We start from the raw sequence: 22,432 nt of genomic DNA on the forward strand, positions 1-22,432 counted from the left end.
TTTAACACGATATATAAGGATTATAATCTATATCCTTGACGACATCCAACACTGTGAAAATTGTAATGTAACGTAATACCAGTGAATTTGATATAAATAACACAGCTTTTGTCCTTTTTGTTTGAAAGGAAAAATAAATTGTGTCGCGTTAAAATGTTCACTTAATGTGCTATTAAACTGATAGATTTCACTTCCTTAACTATATACAAGATTTCTAACAAAGATAAAGGAATCAGTGAAGGTCGCAGGAACAGAAGAGGACGATTCTATTCTTGATTTCTTCTTCCCAACATTCATACTTACACTGAGGGACTTTACTCTCGAACTAAAGACAACACCGGACGTTTTTCTTGAGAATAATCTCAACCTTGAAAACGGAACTACCGACAGTATTCGAAACTTCAATACACCAAGGAGGCTTATAAGAAGATATTTCAAGACAAGGCGATGCTTTGTTTTCAGAAAACCGGTAAAAAGAGACCAACTGTCAAACCTTATGTCAATTCCTGAAGAAAAGCTAAAAGATGCATTTCAAGTCACCCTAAACCAATTTCGAGATTATGTTTACACCCGAGAGCCAAAAGCTTTGAAATCTGGAAAAGGAATCAATGGACGAAGTAAGTGAAACTTCCAAAGATATTTTTGCCATTTCCGTTCTCTACTACAACGGATAAAAACATAATAACTTGTCTAGTTAAACGAGCAATTGACCTGTAGTTTCAATGTCCCGTGAAGTGATTTGAATGTTGCGAGCAAATCTCTAAGGATATTGATGTTACAAGAAAAGATTTACTGGTTTTAATGTCATGAGAAGAGAAATGCTCTTCTACTTTTAATGTCAGAAGCACAGCATCACTAGATTTTATGCGAGGAGCAAAGTACTATTAGTTTTAAAGTCACAAGGAACGCTCTGCCAGTTTGAAAGTCACGAACAAAGCAACCTAGTTTTAATGACACGAGCAAAGCACTAGTAGTTTTAACGTCAGGAGCAATGTGCCCCTAGTTTTAATGCCGCGAGCAAAATCACCACTTGTTTTAATGTCAGGAGCAAACGATCACTAGTTTCAATGGCCGGAGCAAAGCTACTAGTTGTAGTATCAGGAGCAAAGCACCAGTAGTTTATTGCCACTAACAAGGCATTATTAGTTTAAATATCACGAGCAACGAATCAGTAGTTTTAAGGTCAGTATAAAAGTACCAGTAGTGTCTATGTCAGAAGTCAAGTACCACTATTTGTATGTCACGAGCAAATCACCGGTAGTTTTAATGTCATGAGAAAGCACGACTAGTTTTAATGTCACGGACAAAGCACCACTAGCTTTAATGTCACAAGCAGATGCAGCTGCAATAGATAAAGTGGCCAAAATCAGTTGTTCTCTGCCTCTAATTCATGTGGAGAAATTTTAAGTTACTTGTTAGAAATAAATGTTTACTTGAACAGTTGGTTCGATAGACGACCGACTAATTATCATGGTAATACTGTTGATAAGAGAAGATATATCCTAATCAAATAATGACACAGCGATCCAAATTCACCTGTACATATTAAAAACGTGTTAATTTCTGTTTTAATATGACTGTATTTTTGAGAGGTATCGGCAGAAAATAACGGAAAGACAACAAATGTGCGTGAATTATAATAAAACTCGTCATGTTGAAAATCTTACATCATTGTTTTGCTTTTAAAGTGTTGGTTAGCCTTCTGGTGACATACGTCAACTCAATTAACGACCATGATTCGCCCTGCATCCTTCAAGCAATTGAACACATGGCAGAAGCGGAAAACATGCGGGCCATTAAAAATGCAAGTAAAGAATATGAGGAAAAGATGAAGAAAATGATATCTCAGCACAGCACACCAGATGATACAGGGCTTGCAACATTTCACAAAGAAAGTATGAAAAGTGCTATGGTCATACTTCAAAAGGAAGCAGTGTTTGATGATATAAGCATTTTCGAAAAGCAAGTTCTGGTAGGATTTAGAAAACATCTTTGTCATTATAAAATATATGTCTTAAAAATTTTAGGCATACTGGTTTTGGTTTGGTTTTTCGGTATACACGGTTAAAAGCACAGAAATATCAGTTGTTTCTGTCTAGAAAATGACGTCATGTCTAAAGGTTTTCAGTTACATACCGCCACCTGCACAGATTATCATAAAAGAAATATGATTTGCAGATTATGGTTCCAATGATATTTCAAATTAAATATTTCCTTACATTGCCTTATACTTAAGATAACAGACGAAGATATACCGGTTCGTACGAGGATGATTCAATAGATCAATATTTGACAGGTATGTTGAGTAAACATCCCTTATCAAGAACCTGGAACTCACGTGCTGTTACGTACCATTGAAGACCATCAGTGGCAGAATTTATTGAATCATCCTCGTATTACGGTACATACCGCAACGAGACGACATCTGTAACATTTGTTTAAAACTGAATACAGATCATCCCTAATAAATGGATAAAGGGATATAAAAAATAACAGCAGATCTTAAATATATTTTTTGCAGGTGACCTTGAACACATGAATTACAGGCATTCTTTAGTTGACAAAATCTAAGAAGAAGTGCTCATACAACTGGAGAAAAAAAAATCATAAATGATCATTCAATCCCAAAGTTATCAAAAACTTCAGAAAAATTTAAGCCATGGTGCTCGACTTAGTCTTGGTGCTCGAGTGAGTCTTGATGTTCGAGTGAACCTGGGTGCTTTAGTGAACCTGGGTGCTCGAGTGAGTCTGAATGCTCGAGTGAACATGGGTGCTCGAGTGAAACTAGATGCTAGAGTGAACCTGGGTGTGCCGGTGAGCATGGGTGCTCTAGTGAACTTGAGTGTTCGATAGAACCTGAGTTCTCCAGTAAGCCCAGGTGCTCGAGGAAACTTAAATGCACGAGTGAGTCTGGGTGCCCAAGTCATAGATGCCCGATCGAAAGATGTTTCGTTGTCATTTTTTTTTTGTTTCCTTTCAGACTGTTTTCGAGCAAAATCTCAACAGTTTTAAAGCAACTGTTGACAAGAACTCAAAATCACTTTGCCAAGAGAAACTGAGATCCCTGGACTTAAGGATTCGTAAAAAGATCAATAATCTTACATACTGCCATCCCTCTGGATATGATGAATATATAGCTGATATTGATTGGATAATCAAGCAGTACAAGAAAAATGAGCAATACCTTGGCTCCAAGGTGAAAGTCCTTGAAGTACATTAACCACGTAAAATAAGAGGTTTATTATCGCTTTAATGTTTAACAGTTTTGCCCTTGTTTTACACGACGGCATATATATGTCTATTTGCAAAGTGTTATACTTCTTAAATAAACAGCTATAGTAAAAGATATTTTAGAAATACCATTATATTTAACTTCTCATTAATATAAAACCTACATATTTCAATTTGTCGCTAAAATTGATTTCAGGCACGAGAAACCCTTCAAAACTATCTTGACAACAAAGAAGAAGAAGAGGAAAGTGTTTATCAGATGGTCTTGAAATCTCAAGAAGGTTTTTGTCTTTGTTTTTAAGAACTACTCAGTTTATTTATGTTAAATGGAAATATCACTCCTTTAACTGCAGATTCTTTGTCAGTACAGAATTAAAGTTTTCCAAACTTCAGTTTGTTTTCACAAAGTGGTCAATAAAATTGATGTTTAGTTCTTAAACATTGCATGGAAATATTATCCAAGAGGGGTAAGACACTTTCCTATGGAGATAAAGGACCTGGGTTCAAGTCCTGGTCACTCCTGTTGAGGTGTGTCCTTGAGCAAGGAACCTTATCACGATCACATCAGTCAACAGAGCTGTAATTGCGTACCTGTGAATTTCTCGGGATGTGGTATAATTGCCTGTAACTGTGTTTTAAAAAAAGATCATCCTAAAAGTCAACGCAGCTTATTAATTGAATCATAAAGCCAGTACCTGTTTTTAAAAAGTCACAAAATACACACATGAAATAAGTGTTTTTATAAAATGAGCAAAAAACATTTATACAAGGATGCAAAGGTGGATATAATTACCATTTACAGATTTATGGGCAAATATCAAACCAAATTTAAAAATTCTTCTCGAGGTATGATAAAATAAAGAAGATACTTTGTGTTTCCTTGCCTTGTAAAAACTCCGCTCGTATTTCAATTCTAGGCATTTATGTGTTTGTTGTGAATTTTAAAAATTGGGTTAGAGCAGTTAAATAGATAAAGTCTTTTTAGCATAGTAACAATTTTTCAGTCATTTCTGTACATAGATTTACAAGAGTCTTTCGATAATGTACGAAAATAACTTTAATGAAATATCCGAGTAACTTGCATATAATATTAATGACACTTGATTTCATCTATCTGACGCATATACTTTTTGCACAGGAAATCAATCAAGCATACCCCAAAGGTTCAGGCGTGGAAGTGTTATTAATGAAGATTACACCCAAAAAGAAACGGAACGAAATCTAAAAGAAGACGAAACACTTATGAAAGACGTAAAAGACAGTCTTATGGTGGTCCAAGCCAACGGTCTTAAAAGCATCGGGGAACAGTATCGGGAAATGTTGACACTAAAAATACAAGAGTCGGAGCGCATCGCACAGGAACTATCGCCCAATGATCCATATTATAATAAACTTAAACAAGAGACAGAATATTGGAGAAAATTGTTGGAAAAAGCATCCATAGATTTGGAAGCTGCTGAAAACGACAAATCGCCATTGCAAGAAAGACATCCACCTGACGATGAGGACCAGGAATATGAGAGGCAACAGGATCAGAGGTCTGTCGATAAAAAGAGTACCACTGATCAACCCGGGGGAAAGACGGCAAGGAAACCAGACGGAAAGAAGCCTTGTAAAATCCAGTGATTGGGTAAAACTATGACAATGTGCAGAAACAGTATTATAATAAACATGATAATTTGACAGCAATATAATTGGAAAATTTTACGCGGAACGGTATTCAATATTTGACACCTGTTGTAAACATGTCCGCGACTTTTGATAACGTACAATATAATTTCGAACTATCTTTCCGTGAATGGTGAACACCAGATGCAATATGATCGCTGGAACCTGGAAGTTCTACATTGAAGTTAGGTCAAACACACAAGTTTGCATAACATACCTAATAAGCTCATCAAATGTAAAATCGTTAATGTTTAAGTGATTATCAGTTAATTTCTCAACCTCATTTATAACACTAGTCAGAATATTACCAAATGAATTAGACAAAATATATGTGAAACTCTTCACCTGCTATGCTTGTATCGTGTTTTCTGACTTTAAGTTTTAAATTGTTACCAAAAATCAACGATTTACTTCTTCTTCATTCAGTGAGTTCTTTACTCATTTACAATGTAAATGTTCTATAACATTTGAATATGAAGACATGTGCATTCTTAAGTTTTTGTTCTTACTATAGCAGTTTCAAATTTATCACAATTTATATTCTTCCGCATTCTAGCGTAGTTTCCAGCAAAAGTCTTACTACATACAGTAGTTTTCACTGTAAGAAAACAAGACATATTTCTATTTGATTATTTTAAAATATGCTTAAAACATGTAAAAACAGTGACAATGCACATATAATAAAAACGACTTAAGAATAAGTTGTATGAAAGAATCATGTGAATGTGTGCATGCTGGTAGTTACTGTTATACTTTTTTGGGGGTTTGGCCGAAATTGTTATTTCAAATGAGCATATTCTTAGCATATTTCTTTTGAATTTATAATACATTGTAACATTATTAAATGACATATTGTCCTGTGTGAATTTTATATAATTTTCTAGGTATATGTATGGAACAGTTCGTGTCAAATAATCATTGCATTGTATTGCTTTTAATGCAGTGTTCATACAAGAAATGTAAATAAAGTTATTAAATCAATTTAAACATGTGTACATAATCTGGAGGCGATATCGGGATATGTACTACTTTTGATTATTTTGCAAGCAATCATGTATACTGAATATCTCATCACATCCAATGGACTGATTTATTATTTCAAAGTAATACTGTAGAGACAAACACGTAACACCATGTTTGTGACGTCGTTTCACTATACGATGGTGCTGATATTCTTGATCAGAGACCACTGATTTAAATAACCGGAAAAAGGTACTCGTGTACTTGCAAAAAGGTAACGTTTAGTTAGTTCTGATTGGTCAGTAATATAAAAAATAACAAGAAATGAATTTGATTTGAAAAATTGAACTTTTTACTGCGTTTTCAGTAATTTATTATACTAACGTTTTGACAAATTTTTTCTACATTTGATTTTTATTTAATAAAAAGATTTACCGTACGGTTATTTTCAACTATGCTAACAGCGTAAAGATGTATGCCAACATAGTGAAGAAGTAAACAAGGGTTTTATCATTAATGTGAAATATTCTCAAACATTTGTGATTAACATGATCTTTAAAGTTCTATGTTTCATCAAGAGATCCACCAAAATATCTAATTGTGATCATCAACAGTTATGTTAATCGAATTTGTAAAACATTTGATCAATTGGGGTCTGCTATCAAACATAATAAATTCAAGTATGAATGTTGATCTCTTCTTCTGAATTGACATTTTTAGAATAATGATCCATAAACACAGAAGAAAACTAACTTTTTTTAATCGTATATTTCGGCATTATCTCTCACTTCCTTCCTCCCTCAGCGATAGCGTACTAATTTGCATCACGTGGCGATAGAAGGTCACGTGACCGGAGGAGGGAGCTGTAAACCGGAGGTAAAATGAAACAATGTTGTGTTATATACGAGGGGCGTTCAATATGTAATGTTACTCCGTATGTAGTTCCGTAACCGCTTGTTATTTTTAGATGCGGTTTTCGGCACATTAAAATCGGTAGATTCAACTAAAAATATAATCATTTGAGTGAGGTTTACTTGGGTATACTGGACAATTTTATATCCAAAATATTGAGATTGCGATATGCAATTCCTTGATTCTACTATTCAACAACTAGAACAATAGTTCAATTTTCAGTTTAAAGAGATAAAACAAATCATGATCTTCTCAAAAAAACATTTGAAAACTAAAATAAAAAGTTTATAACACCATTAAATTGAGTGTGTATATTTTTACTCGAAAAATGGTAAGTTGAGTACAATAACCCTCTGTAATTTTGCCAGGGGTGATAATCATCATTTAAAAAATTCTTGCATCTTAAGTTGATACTAGTATCTTAATTCTCGATTGCAAAACTAGTTCTTACAACTTCGATTAATCGCTCTCAACACCCATTCCAGATGGAATAATCCTCGAGTTAAGATTTTTTAGTTGTGTTGTAAAATTAAAAATGCAATAAATAGTTTAAAACAAATGCAGTCTCGTCACAAATTGCAGTATCTCGTAGAAAAATGATAGAATTTTGTGATTTTACAAGTTATTCTTTTTTTTGAGACTCTGGATGCCCAGGGAAACCTAAATTATAATTGTGGTCAAGTATACCTGAGTACACCTCACTCAAATGATTATATTTTTACTTTGAACCTGCCGATTTTTATTATTTATATAGCACTGTGTTCCCAATAAATAGATCTATAATGTGCCGAAAACCGCATCTAAAAATAACCAGCGGTTACGGAACTACATACGGGGTAACATTACATATTGAACGCCCCTCGTACTACTCAAAATGTGAAAATTGTGAACAAGCCTATGCGGGCGAAACTTGCAGAGCATTAGACATTCGCATGAAAGAGCATATGGCTAGATCAAACTCGGCCATATATGGACACTGTCAATAGACTGGACACCATTTCAAACCAGAGAACACGCAGGTCATAACATTTGAGGACCATCACATCAAAAGGAGTGTCAAAGAGGCTATCAACATCAAGCAAAGGCGGCCATCGCTCAACCAGGACGAGGGGCTTCCTATTGATCTGGCAACACCTTTAACACTAGACGGCCTCTCCCACTGAACCCTTCCACAGAGCCATAGGTTTATGTTTATTATTATTATTATTATTATTTACTAGATTTTTATAGCGCTCTTTTCATCTATAAAATAAACTTTCAAAAGCGCTGTACAAACACAGAATGATATGGACATACAATACAACACAAAAAATATATCAACAATAAAAGGTATTTAGCCTGAATCAGGTTTTACTCTACATTTTAAATTGTACTAGATATTTTAAAGAACAATAAACAGTAGGAAATAAATTTTCCCTTGCCCAAAACTTGTTTTGCAGTGCAAAGTCAGTTTCAATAGACCCTTTAAAAAAAAGTGGTTTTCAAGGAATCTTTGAAAGCATCCCAAAATTTTAGCGTCTCCAATAGTAGCCGGAAGAGCATTCCATAACTTCGGTGCAGCTGATGAAAAACTACGATCCCATTTCCTCACAGTTTGCTTTTTGGAACAACTAGTTGTTCTGAGTTGTTCTTGGATCTCAAATTTCTTGCTGGCTGATAGAATCAAGCAAGTCTTAACTTAGACGGTGAGGTCATACAATGTTTTGTATGTTTTGAACTAGAATCTTAAAGTCCCAAATCTATAAGTAACTGGGATCCAATGCAGTTCTTTTAATACGGGGTAATGTGATCATAACGCGATATTCTCGTTATAATTCGAGCTGCAGTGTTCTAAAGACTTTAAAGTCTATTCAGCAACACCTTCGGAACACCATACAAGAGCGCATTGCAATATTCAAGGCGTGAAGTGACGGTGAATTTACTAGAGATTTTGTAGCAAAATTGTTTTTAGATATTTCCTGATGTGGCCTATTTGACGTAGCTGTCCGTACCCTAATCTTCAAACTGAGTAAATAGTTTTTCCATGCTCATTTTGAGTCCAGAAAAGCACCAAAAATTTCCTTACACATTTGATGGTTTAATGTTCTCTTCTCCAATTTTCACAGTAACCCATTCAATATGTTTTTCGTTTCTTTGGGGTTATAATACAATGCATTCAGTTTTATCGGCATGATTTTCAAATGTTGCTGTTATTCCAAGATACCCATTTCTTACGAGACAGTTTTTTAACACAGCGTAAAGCATCCTTTTGAGAGACCGGTTTGTTGGTTTGAAAGAAATAAAGTTGCCCATCGTCGGCGTAAAATGATGTTTTAGTCCATGTTTCTTGCAATATTGTACCAACTGGTTTAGTGTACATTGTGAAAAATTTAGTTCGAGAACGGACCCCTGTGGGGCACTGTATGTCATTTGCACTGGTTTTTGACAATTCACTATCTATGGTCACTGTTGGCAGCGGTCGCTCAGATATGAAGTTATCCATTCAAGTGGTTTCCCTGCGGTACCAAAGTGGTCATGGAGGCGATGCAATAGTGTCTTGTGGTCGATGGTATCGAAAGGTCAAGCATCACTAGCATTGTTACATCATTTTGGTCAAGGGAAATTGAGAATGTCATTTTGAACTTTCAGTAAGCAGTCTCAGTGGAGTGGAATTTTCTGTTTGCAGACTGGTGTTTCGTGGAGGACTGTTCAAGGGCAAGTGCTTTCCAAACGAGCATCAACTACCTTTTTAAGTATCTTAGACACGTACGGTAAATTAGAATAAGGTCTGTAGTTCTTCAGAACCCTTTGCATCTAGATCTGACTTTTTGATGATGGTCTGATCAACGAACTTTTGAAGGATTTTGGTACATATGCTTTCTCCACAAATAAATTTTTTAATAGGAGAGATGATAGCAGTTCTTCAAGCATCGTTTCAAAGCCATGTTGGAAAATGGACCTAGCCACACCCATTTACTTGCAGATTTTGAAAAAACTTTTTCATTCATCCTGTGAGCTAAGTGAATTCAACAAAGTTATCTATTTGCGTGTTCGAATTTCCCTCGGTGGTAACACCAGTTTAATCGTTTCTGAACCTAATTTTACTTCTTATTCCATCTATCTATCGAGAAGAAATCGCTAATGTTGCGTAGTTCTTGGAGAAGAAAATGTGGCAGCACGGCCTCCTTGTCTCTACCAAGATGATTCTTTGTCACTTTGAATAAAGTTTTCTGATCTTGTCCGCAGGACTCTATTTTTTTTCAGAATAGAATTTACACGTGTCTGTTTCAGCTGTTTATTCACAGAAGCACAGTGATTTCTGTATATCCCACAATCCACTGTCAGATTTGATTTTCTCCATTTGCGTTCAAGTTTTCGTTTCAAATGTTTGGCTTCGTGTAGTTCTTCATTATACCATGGGCAAGTCGGTCTAAGCACATTTGTTTTAGTAAGTCAAGGGGCGTGCTGGTCAACGAGTGATATCAAACTGTTGTTTAATGATTCCACGTGCTCGTCAACATCAGAAATTAACGTTTCTCAAGTGCAGTGATTTACTGCAGACACCCAAAATACTCAAATAGTTACATGTAAAAATTTGCTAAAGATCAAAATATAATACAGACCTAAAGAAAGTTTATAAACAATGTCTTCGTAAAATAACTGAGCTACAGTTATCTTACATAAGCCTTTTGGACAAATAATGAAACAGTGTATTTTTATACTTCATCTTAAGTTCCATATCGACCTATACAATAGCATATATCTAATAAAGAAATGATAATGCAGACCATTGAATGTGTGGGTAAGAGTTGAGCATAATACTTTGCATCTCTGTATAGCCGATGGAGCTCATTAACCACGGGTAAAATAACTGTTGCAGGCCGTCCTAGTTAAAATTATAGCTGATATCTGCTCGTTGTTCAAAATAATGATAGCAGTACCATTCAGCAGCGCAATAGAATAAATGCTTTTTAGGATAATGACTCAAGAATTTGTCGTGAATTTACAAAAGCTGACAGGTAAGGTTATGATCAGGTTACCCTTAACAAACAACGTTTAATTTTAGGCGTGACAACCTTTTAAAAATTTGACTAAAATTGTAATAGGTTTGCCAGGTTTTATTTCTCTAGCACAAAGGTCTTCAAAAAAGCATTTGTTTGATACATTTATAACTGCTTTTGTATGTATTTTTCTAGTTACATTGATGAGCTTCCTCCAACTTACAGCAGCTAATTATGAAATGTATAACATAATTAAAACCAAGTACCATATATTTTCCATTTCCAGTCGACATTATTAGCAATGTGAATGTATGCTATAAATGCCTGTCTACAACCTGCTTGATACAATGTTCTTTGTTACATGCGTGAACATCTCTTAGGGGGTTGTTTTTAATACGTCTAATTGCTAAAAAATTTTTTTGTCTGGCTTCATTTCGATATTTCCTTGCATGATAGAACATTCTATCATTCCAGTTGTCATGTGCCCGCCCGCTTAGCTCAGTAGGTAAGAGCGTTGGTCTACGGATCACGGGGTCGTAAGTTCGATCCTCAGGCGGGGCGTATGTTCTCCGTGACTATTTGATAAACGACATTGTGTCTGCAATCATTAGTCCTCCACCTCTGTTTCATGTGGGGAAGTTGGCAGTTACTTGCGGAGAACAGGTTTGTACTGGTACAGAATCCAGGAACACTGGTTAGGTTAACTGCCCGCCGTTACATGACTGAAATACTGTTGAAGAACGGCGTTAAACCCAAAACAAACAAACAAACAGTTGTCATTATTATTATTATATACCACATTTATATAGCACTCTTTTCATATAAAAATACGTTCAAAAGTGCTTTACATAAAAACATTTATATAATGTTCAATAAAAAATGGGAATTGAACTATTATAGAAGAAATTAAAATTACATTACGGTAATAAGATACCAAGCATTTTAAATTGGAAGGTAGGCAGATCAAAACATAAAACAAAATACAATATCATAAAACATTAACTGACCTATCAAAGACACAGGTCAGAGCAGAATAGAACAGAAGATATCTTACATTTTGAACAGACAGAATTAAACGGTATGATGTCTGCGAAATGCATCACAGCATGCAAACCGTCCCGGATGATTGGGCCAATCCCTACCTAAACGGTCCGGAGAACATCCACGATACATCCCACAGAAAAAAAAAAAAAAAAAAAAAAAAAAAAAAAAACACCGCCAATATTATTCTGTCACACTGGAGTTCTTAATTAAAGTAATTAATTGGCCGGCAAAGTACCTTCATTATAAATCAGGTAATCAGTGAGATGTTAGTTGCCAAAGAATTGTATGAAATAATGCGTCTTTAGCGCTTTTTTGAAACTTTGCACGGTCTTGCACTCTCTTATGCCAGATTGGGAGGGCATTCCATAACCTCGCAGCAGCTGTCTGAAAGCTCCTGTCACCAAATCGTATTGTTCGACATTTGGGCACCACTAGTTTTAATGCATTATTCTGCGATCTCAGATTTCTGGATGGTGTATATATATTCTAGCATGTTCGCTACATAAGCTGGTGATTGATCTTTGAGTGCCTTATATGTATGTGTTATAATTTTGTATTCTACCCTACATTGCACAGGAAGCCAATGGAGTTCACGCAGAACAGGCGTTATATGGTCGTATCTGGATGTTCTGGTTACGATTCTAGCTGCCGTGTTTTGGACATATTGCAGTTTGTTCATTGACCGTTTTGGAATTCCATATAGAAGAGAGTTGCAATAATCCAAACGTGATGTAACAAGAGAGTTGATTAGAGATTTGGTTGCGTTTGCGGTTATATATTGTCTGATGTGACTAATTTGCCGCAACTGTGCATAGGAATTTCTACACACACTATTCACATGTTGCTCCATCCTCATGTTCGAATCCAGGAAAGCACCGAGGTTCCTGACACTGCCTGATTGTTTGATTTCAGAGCCGTCCACTTTCACAGATATGTTAGAAACAGATTGTGTCTTGTGTTCAGATGAAAATATGATTAATTCTGTTTTTCAGCATTGAGTTTCAACATGTTAGTATTCATCCAACTTACTATATCCTTTAAACAACTTTCAACGCGATGATGGTCTCTTCAATAGACATTTTATTTATTGGTTTGAAGGATTGATATAACTGCGAATCGTCCGCATAGAAATGATTGTTCAGTCCGTGCTTTCTGCAGATAGCTCCGACTGGTTTTGTGTACATTGTGTAGTTCTTTGGCCCCAGGACAGACCCTTGGGGTACACTGTACTTCATTAGCACTGGTTGTGATAGCTCGCCATCTATGCATACGGTCTGGTAGCGGTCACTAAGGTATGACATCATCCATGCGAGTGGCTTGCCTGTAACACCAAAGTGACGTTCAAGGCGATGAATCAACTTCCCGTGGTCAATAGTGTCAAATGCTGCAGAGAGATCAAGCATCACAAGAATAGTCACATTGTTCTTATCCAACGATTGAAGAATGTCATTTTGAACTTTTAATAGGGCGGTTTCGGTTGAGTGGATTTTTTATAAGCAGATTGATTAACTTCATGAAGTTCGTTGTTCTCAGATGATTTTCAATTCGAACATCTACCACTTTTTCTAAGATTTTAGACAGAAACGGCAAGTTTGACACAGGTCTATAGTTTTTTAGGACATTAGAATCTAGGCTTGGCTTTTTTAGAAGAGGTCTTATTCGTGAATGTTTGAACGCTTTGGGCACATACGCAGCATCTAGAGATGCATTCATAATTGTTGTTATCACTGGTGTTAGTTCGTCAAGACATTCTTTTAATAACCATGTTGGGATAGGATCTAGTTCGCATGATTTGTTCGCTGACTTTTTGATAATTGATTTCACTTCGTCTTCTGAGGCTTGAGTAAACTCTACATAATTGACACCTGTGTATTCAGTTTCTATGTCATCTAAATCAGATACAGATTGTGTTTGCGATGCTATATCGTTTCTGATTGTTTCGATCTTTCCAATAAAGAAGTCACTGAAATCTTGTGCGAGATGCTGTGGAGATGATTGTGATGGTAAAATCACCTGATTTGTATCGCCAAGAAGATTTTTGGTAATCTTTGATAAACTCTTATGATCACTGCCACATGAGTCAATTTTGCCTGTATAGTATTCAACACGAGCTTGTTTTAGCATCTTATTCACTTCAGCACACTGTGTTCGGTAAATTTGGTGATCGATTGTGAGCTTACTTTCACGCCATTTCCGTTCTAATTTTCGTTTCTGATGTTTTGCTTCATGTCATGTGCGCTTCTCAAATTTTTTAACGAGGAATAACTGTAAATAAAGATATCCTATGCCTGCAAACGTATTGAGACAGTACACAACCAGATAATGCATTATAAAGAATGTTAGCTTAAAGTGTTGTATAGGTGGCTACGTTTTTTGGTGGGTCTTTTCCTATTGAATTTATGTCCTTGGTTTTATGCCAAAAAGATGGCTTACTACGGAATTAGTCAGCATGTACAAAAACTGTTTGACCTACAGCTTACAACTAGCAAACTGTTTTACTATAGAAAATACCAGAGTGCCTCCTTGTCTGTGTTCGTAACATTATCCCTTTTTGGATTTGTTTTGAAGCACCTGCTGCAAACAAATGCATGCTATGTACAGCTTTCTCGTAAATGCATATAAAGTGCTGGATGTATCGTTGAGCATTATATTCTTGCATGTATTATTTGCGTTTGCAGGCATAAGCATGAATAGTACCTTTATTTATTACACTGCTTCATCGCATACCATTTAGTGCACCACATGGTGTGACTTAACACTTTTGGAACAATACATGGTCGTGTTATAAATAAAAGCATCAAGCTGTAAGTCAGTGAATGGAGCCAGGTAAAATTCTAGTTCCGTAAGGAAATAGACAACTTGGAAACATCTAAACTATCTGATGTTCACATTTCTAATATATCCACAGAACAATTTATTTATAAGGTCCATGTTTGGGGAGAGACATTAAGGTATAAGCTGTTTATACTAAACAGCTGGCAACAGCTGGCCTTTTTTATTCTAGACAGAATTGACACATTTCAAATGGCTACAGCACACAGTAATAGGTAACAGTAAGGGTCGTTGAGAAAATTGTCAGTGCTGAAAAAAAATCAAAAGAAAATTGAGGGTCACATATTTCAGGCAAACACACAAATTGCAAAATCGGCTATAAATGACACCCAAAATTGTATTGGAGGTGTATGACCTAAGTTTCAATGATGAATCTATCTTTCTATCATATCATTACAAAAATGCTTCCTTAATGTCAAGGATAGATCTGTTATGTGATTTCAGGTAAATAGTTATACAGAGCAAAAAAGGAGGAGTCTTTGGATCTTTGGATCCGCCATTTTGCGACTACCATGACTTTTTTCGCGCCAGTTTCCTATCAATTAAGAACAATAAGTTCCCAAACGTGGTTTATCATAGAATAACCCGAGTTTTGAGTTCTCATGCATAAGAATATATCACGAAGGCCGTAGGCCTGAGTGATATAATGTTACGCATAAGAACGAAAAATCGGGTTATTCTACGATCACTTGGGAACTAATTATTTCGATTCTAACACAACATACTAGTAGTGTTAAAAAAATGGTGACTACTTTGTATGACCGTGCTACGCACCTTGTTCGGATGACGTCATTGCACGCGAGTGGTTTATTGCAGAATACCCCGAGATAGATTTCGCTCTACATGTATGTAGGTTATTTGCTGGTCGTCTGTACACCTTATTTGTGCCCCTTCCATTGCTTAATTCTGTTGGATGGACCCGCAGTGACACTCGAGTTTCATTACTATGTACACTTCATAGAAGCAATTAAATGCCAGTGAATTAACACAGTCGTGTATAGGGAATGTAAATTTGTCAAGCTAGAAATATTGGAAAACCTATTACAGTTCTTAGCTATCTATTGAAAGGATGCAAATATCAATTTCTTTTATTCTATGGGTCTTTGGGTGAGTGATTTGATTTGAAAACATGATTATATCATAAACTGTTATGTAACAGACAAGATTAAAGGGTTAATTTTGATGTTCCCTATAAAAACATACAAAAATTGAGTGGGCCTCTCTTTTTAATAGTAATCTATTGCCCTAATAAATACAGCTATTAAGGTTGACTCCTGGACCTCAAAACGTGAATATTTTTTGGCTTTTTGATATCTTATACATAATATACATAAATTCACTTTCTTTATTTATGTTAAATCAGTAATATGATTTTAACGATTGAAATAAATCAATTTGCCCTCTAAATGAATTTTTTTTAACAATTTCCCCTTTAATGACCTCATATCATTTTGCCTGAGCCATATATATTGAATGTGTACAAGATATATTAAATTGAGTAAATTATGTGTCGATGGTCTGAACTGATTAAGGTCATGAATTAACATTTTGGAAATTGCTCTAGATATTTAATTGAAATAGATAAAAGGTATAATAGACGGGACCTCTTGTTTGGTTAATTCAAGCTAACTAATTGTATATGTAATCCATATCTGATTCAGTATACTTTATAGTAATTGATTACAAACTTTCATGCTTTCTTCATAAGAAACATGTTTTCACACTCAGTTTTAAAATTAAACATACAGTAAATATCTGATTACGTCCCTTTTTAGTATGTATCTTGAGAAATGTGTATTTTAGGGGTAAACGTTGCATATTTGTCAATACCAAATGGTTATCTGTCCATATTAGTGATATTTTATCCATTTTTAGTTCAGATGAAACATTACTATATAGATAAATTTCAATTTAAAGGAAAACATTTTTTTTTTCAAGACATTTTTCCCTCCATTTTTAAAATTGATTTTAAATTTCGTTGTTTTGGTCAAAACAGCAATTTCGTAGGGATATAAATCCGTGGATTTCAACTTCTGAACATAAAATGTATGGGAATTTTACTTGTTCGTTGGGATTAAATTTCGTGGATTGACTCAGCCACGAAATCCACGAAAATTAGTCCCCCACGAATATTTATAATTTCACAGTAAATACTCCGTCTGTAGTAAGTATTTGATATGCGGTCTGACAAAATCATTCGACAAAAGACATCTATGTAATAATGAACACTGCGGATATTCAATGAATATGGAAACGACACAATTCATTTATTGAAGTTTCAATTGCATGCTTATCCAGCAACTGTATTTTGCTCTTTATTATTAATACATTTTCTGTAAGATGAGTTGCAATAATAATATTTAAACAGAAGGTGCTAAAATTAAATCCCTTACCTATTTTATTTCTTCAAAACCATTTTTAACTGATGCATCACATTCTGTTTATATAAAAACAAAGACAAATATCAAACAGGGAATGCCACATACCAAAATTGCAGCCTCCCCAAAACGAAACCTACAGCACGCAGACGTGCACACCACAAACACACACACACATACACGTGCTATACACAAAGCCAACACACGAGGACAAAACGAACAAACAAAGAAACACACACACATACACAAAGCCTACACAAGAGGACAAAACGAACAAAGGAACACAGTGGGGCACCGCCTTGGAACGGTCTGTGGCAAAAATACCATTTGGGAGCTTAAACCGGTTTATGGTGCGCACACAACCTCACTCTTACCCCTACCATGTTCCAAAGACACGGGACAGTGTAAATAAAAGTAATCCCCTCCAGGTGAATCTCTAACACACGTAACAGAAACAAAAAGGCATGGCATGTAAAACACAAAAATGCTCAGAAGAAAGAGGAACAAGAGAAACACCCTTAAGGGCCCGACGAAACAGGCCAGAAGACAGATATCAAAACAGTTCAGTCCTGGTAGGATTTAAAAACTGCTTATCATAGAGTCCTCCAAATCTTCCATCAGACACAATTAAAGAGGGAAGCGTAGTGTCCAACTGTAAACGGGTTGAACACTAAACATACGGTATGTCTCAAAACAGTTGGGTCGTAACCTCTTTTAATAAAACGTTTTATAATTTTACCAAATACATTTGGAAAATTACCATGACCCAAGATCTTACGAAGTTTGTAAACCACATGCCCATAAAAACGGGTTTAGAAATACCTTCTCGCAGAAGTGTCTTTAAATTACTATTGAATTTTAAAACTAAATCAGAATTACGATAGTAAAATTTAGCAAAATATTTACGCAATTTGTAATAACGGTAGCCTTGCTGAAGAAGTTTACTTGTAATATATAGATTACGTTCATTGAAATGCTTGACATGACTACACGCTCTGGCAAACCGAATTAATTGAGAAATATATACCCCATAAGATGTAGCCTGAGGTACATCCCCATCCAAATGGGGAAACTTTACAATACTAAAGTTAAAATCATCCCTCTTGTCATCAATTTTGGTATGTATAATATTGTCATAAATAGAGAGATGTAAATCTAAAAACGAAGCATCAGTATCTGAATTGTTAGTTTTAATTAACTGAAGCTCCCTAGGATAAATAGTACCCACCAATTGACCAAACAACGGATTATCCATATTAAGAATATCATCCAGATAGCGTGATGTATTATTAAATGCAGTTATAATATCTGCCTGCGTATCTGGAGAAAAAGCCATAAATCCGGTACAATTTTTAATCCCAGTTGTTGCAAGACAGACACATAGACCAGAAGACTGACTCATCTTTAGTTGTTTAGTTGTGATAGCTCAAACTTAAAAAATATTGATACACTTGTGAATATCAATTTATTATTTATTAATAATGAACACACATATTTACAATCAATGTTTACTTCAATTGTTTTGGCTGGCTCAAATAGGAACTCTGGTTTCAAATCAGTCTCTTGGTACTTTCATCAGCTTGAAAATACGGTTTTGTTTTGCAGGTTTCCTGAAGATAAAACATCGCCTTCTCTTGAAATATATTCTTATAAGTTGTCTTGGCTCACTGAAATTGAGGATGGTGCCCGTCTTGCCACGCGTCAGCATTAGCTTGCCTTCTGTGTGAAAACCTGCAGTGTTTTCCTCAATGGTCAGAGTGAAATCTCTAAAAGCAAAAACGAAATTTAGAAATAAAAAATCTAATACTGAATCATCTGTTGTCTCACCTATTACACTAATTGATGTCTTAATGTCGCTTTGAAATCTTTAAGTATGTTAAGGATGCATTTAAACTTATAAAGTACAAGTGTGAGCATATCTTCCCATTCAGGGAGTATGGCAAACGCAGTGACCGTGTACTAAAGGGTCCTGAATGGGCAGAATTCATAAATGTGATGAAGCTAAAAGCTTGCAGAACGTCAGAGTTTATTATGAATGTAATATACATATTTTTATATCAAAGTTATAGAGAAAAAATGTCATGTTTTATACCCATAATAAATGATATCAAAAGGATTCCTAAAGTTTTCAATAGCCGGCCTGTCGAAATGTCCAATTGTGCTGTAAACCATTGTGCTGCTAAGTTGGGTAGATAAAATAAAAAGCCGATGGTCGTCTGATATCTCAGTCTGAAAGACAAATTAAACAGAAATGTAAACATTTGTTGAGCTTTGGATGAATGAAAAATATTCGCACATACAACTTTAGATTAAGAAATTAAGAAATTGCGTTGAACAGGTCGAAACTTTTGTTGTTTTGAGGTTCATTATAAAAACACCGCACAAGTTGATCACTACTTTCAAACCTCTCAAGTTTTCTTTCCTTATAGTCCTAAATATACTCAAGTTGTTGGTATAATTTTAAAAGTCATCATCGCGTTTGTCGCGAAGTGAAAGTGTGCTGTAAAATACTTGGAATTCAGCTTATCTTTACATCCTACTCCAAAATGAAATAAAGTGACATTTATTTATGACTATCCAGCAGCAATCTCTGAGCGCCGTGTGGTGGCTGAAATTTGTCTCCTCGTACTTGCACTCTGATTTATTACATTTTTCAGTCCTTATCATAGAGGACATCCATTTTATTATAATAAAATTCCACTAAAGCCAGTGTTAGTGGGCATGAATAATGCTTCACCTTTCATTTCTGCTAATAGACGGACTCATTTCAAACTGATTTAGTTAGTTTCTGCTTGGTTGCGTTGTATGCTTCAAGACGATTTTTTTACAGAGTTTATCATTTAAATGATTTACAGACATTGCTGTCGACGCTTTGTATTTTATAATTTCTTATTTTTAGCAAACCAGTATCAACTTTATTTTATATTGTTGAACATCCCTATCGGTCTGAAATAAACTGTCAGTAATAAAATTAATACAAATTCTTAATTACTAATTATTTCTCTAATATAAAATAATAAACGCGTTTATATCCATCCAATAGACTACATGATCAGTAAGTTTTCTTTTTTCAAAATAATCTAATAATATTAGTTTGAATATTACTTTAATACTTTAACTGTTTTTAGATATTAGCATCAATCGGACATTTTGAAGTTTCTCGGAATACACAACCTGCTTCTGCTTTGAAGTTTATTCAACAAAAAAAAACTCTCCTGTTCTCAAATTTCCGACAAGATATATAGAGTTTTCTCGATGTTGCTGAATTCCGCTAGAGTGTCATGACTACAAGTTGTCTTGCCGTTAATGTCGACAATCAGTCTCATTGGTGATTATAAAATCAGAGATACTGGTCTTAAATATTAAAGCTGTAACTGTGAAACTGTAGTGCATTTCATTAAGATCAATCAAACTTGTAAAATACATGTGACATATGTAAAATAAAACAACAAGATACTAATAAAGGATTATTTTCCATGTGAACACCTTTTGAAAAATAATCATACTTTTCCGGTAACTGTAGTTCAGAATTGTGGAAGGTTGCATACCGGCTATCTGTTAACTTTCTGTGTTCCTTTGTCTCCAACATATTTTCTTTTCTTTGGCCATCAAACTTATGCCTTCCTCAGATAACCTTTAAAAGAAGAGTAAATATCCCAGGTCAAAGAAAACGTTATTAAAACTGAAAACAGACTAACAAACGGACAAGATTACCAAAGAATTTTCTGCGACGCACAATATATAGGAATGAAACATTTCGGTCAGAAAATAAGTTTACTTTGCGTACATTTAGGCGCTAAATCAAGCATAGTAAATTTTAAATGAAGACTTGATTATTTGGTGTAAGGTTGGGGAAGCGTTGAATAGGTTACTAGTTGCGGACGGCTCCAAGGTAATGAGTACGAGTTGTTTGTTTTTGTTGGTTTTAACGTCACAACTGATCAATGTTATGTCATATGGCGATTTTCCAGCTTTGATGGAGGAGGAAACCCCGGCTGACCCCCTCCGTGCATTATGTCATCATGGGCGGGTACCTGCGCAGAACCACCGACTTGCCGTAAGCCAGCTGGATAGCTTCCTCACATGAAGAATTTAATGCACCGGTGTAAACCCGAACCCTCATCGGTGAGAGTTTAATACTTTGAAGTCATTAACCCTACCCGCTCGGCTGTGGAGACCCCTATATTGAATATGAGAAATTCAGTGAACTGCCAAGGACTGTAAGGTCTTTTGTGGAAACAAGAATACATTTTTGCTCAATTGGTCGAGAACATGTAATGCGTATAAAAGGTAATACATTGACTACGGTAGTGATAACGTCGTGACATTAACGTCTAAATGTAGCATCAATCGTAACGTCAGCTGGTACACACAGGTAGCAGGTAGCGTGAACGTGCTAAATCTAGCATACGCATTCAATAGCTATGCCCAAATTATTAGTGAGAAATGTTTTTGTTTTAAGGCATGCCCTTATTTACACTGATATTGATTAGTACTATAAAACCCCAGTAGTTAAAAGTTGTATTAGCCAATAAAAGTGTCGAAAGTATTTGCTTATCATAAACTTGCATGGGCTTCAGTAACCAAAACTTTCTTCAGAAGGTTTATGAGGAACTTCAAAAGATTTAAGAGAGCATGATTATATTGCTGATCAAGCAATATATTTCAACTACAGAAATAAAATCAAAATCTAAAAGAAACTCAAAGAAACGTAGCTCCTAAAACAGTGCATGTTTATATGTATGCCAGATAGATATAAAACAAAATATATAGAAATAAAACGAACAAACTGAAGCAAAGCAGACACTTATAGTGAGTGAGGCATTGATTTGAACAGTCAGCGGCAATAGACTGGGGAGATAATATGTTTAACATACATGTTAAGTACGAGTCCTAATTCTAATATTAAAAAGTCTTCAGTTTTATCAACTACAGATACCTCAGAATCTAGCCAAAAGACAATATTTGAATATCAATCTAAAACATACAAATACAAACTCATCATGTATTAATATGAAAATTAGACTTTCCTGGCCACTTTAGTATTTCTTTAAATTGTTTCAGATGACAGTTGCCCACTATATACAGATTGTTCAATACTATGTGATGCAATTTTGTTTGCCTATATTTCCTGTTACAAATTTATATCTAATATGAAATCATTTAGGGTTATCAAGTATAGATACTACACATAGAATCAAAGAATGCAGTCGTCGAGCAAAAATATAGCATATTCAGTTTGACTGAGCCTGTTCGTGAGGGGAAATTCAAAGAGTATTACCCCTCACGCCCCCTAGTACCGGCTTAAGCAGAACAGCATTACGTTTCACTTGATATGTAGCATGTTTATATTCAACTTCCAATTTTGAAGATATTCAATAGTTCCAACAAGTGTACTTCTACTCTATCGAATATACTTATAACGAT

General features: G+C 35.1%; 1 protein-coding gene and 1 long non-coding RNA gene across 3 annotated transcripts; one reads left to right on the forward strand and one right to left on the reverse strand.

Moving 5' to 3' along the window:
* The first annotated feature begins 128 nt into the window (after positions 1–128).
* On the forward strand, positions 129–6,477 carry LOC128546002 (guanylate-binding protein 4-like). The gene is made up of 5 exons (XM_053537672.1): positions 129–617; positions 1,689–1,972; positions 2,981–3,196; positions 3,428–3,512; positions 4,370–6,477. The coding sequence occupies exons 1-5, from the start codon at positions 497–499 to the stop codon at positions 4,855–4,857; spliced, it is 1,194 nt and encodes a 397-aa protein (XP_053393647.1). The 5' UTR covers positions 129–496; the 3' UTR covers positions 4,858–6,477.
* Positions 6,478–18,548: 12,071 nt separating this feature from the next.
* Positions 18,549–20,960, reverse strand: LOC123545323 (uncharacterized). Of its 2 annotated transcripts, none has more exons than XR_008369173.1 (3): positions 20,554–20,960; positions 19,098–19,234; positions 18,549–18,771 (listed from the first exon to the last, which is right to left on the reverse strand). It is a non-coding gene; the product is annotated as an uncharacterized LOC123545323 (long non-coding RNA). The 2 variants fall into 2 exon arrangements; XR_008369164.1 differs by having other exon boundaries at positions 20,512–20,958.
* Positions 20,961–22,432: the final 1,472 nt, after the last annotated feature.

This window comes from Mercenaria mercenaria, chromosome 1, assembly GCF_021730395.1.
Source record: "Mercenaria mercenaria strain notata chromosome 1, MADL_Memer_1, whole genome shotgun sequence".
Taxonomy (NCBI): domain Eukaryota; kingdom Metazoa; phylum Mollusca; class Bivalvia; order Venerida; family Veneridae; genus Mercenaria; species Mercenaria mercenaria.

Excerpts from the sequence above, each read along its gene's own strand:
- LOC128546002 (XM_053537672.1), top strand. The coding sequence starts at position 497 with ATGTCAATTCCTGAAGAAAAGCTAAAAGATGCATTTCAAGTCACCCTA. Across the intron at positions 3,197-3,427 it reads AGCAATACCTTGGCTCCAAG|GCACGAGAAACCCTTCAAAA; the intron begins GTGAAAGTCCTT and ends AATTGATTTCAG. Across the intron at positions 3,513-4,369 it reads GGTCTTGAAATCTCAAGAAG|GAAATCAATCAAGCATACCC; the intron begins GTTTTTGTCTTT and ends CTTTTTGCACAG.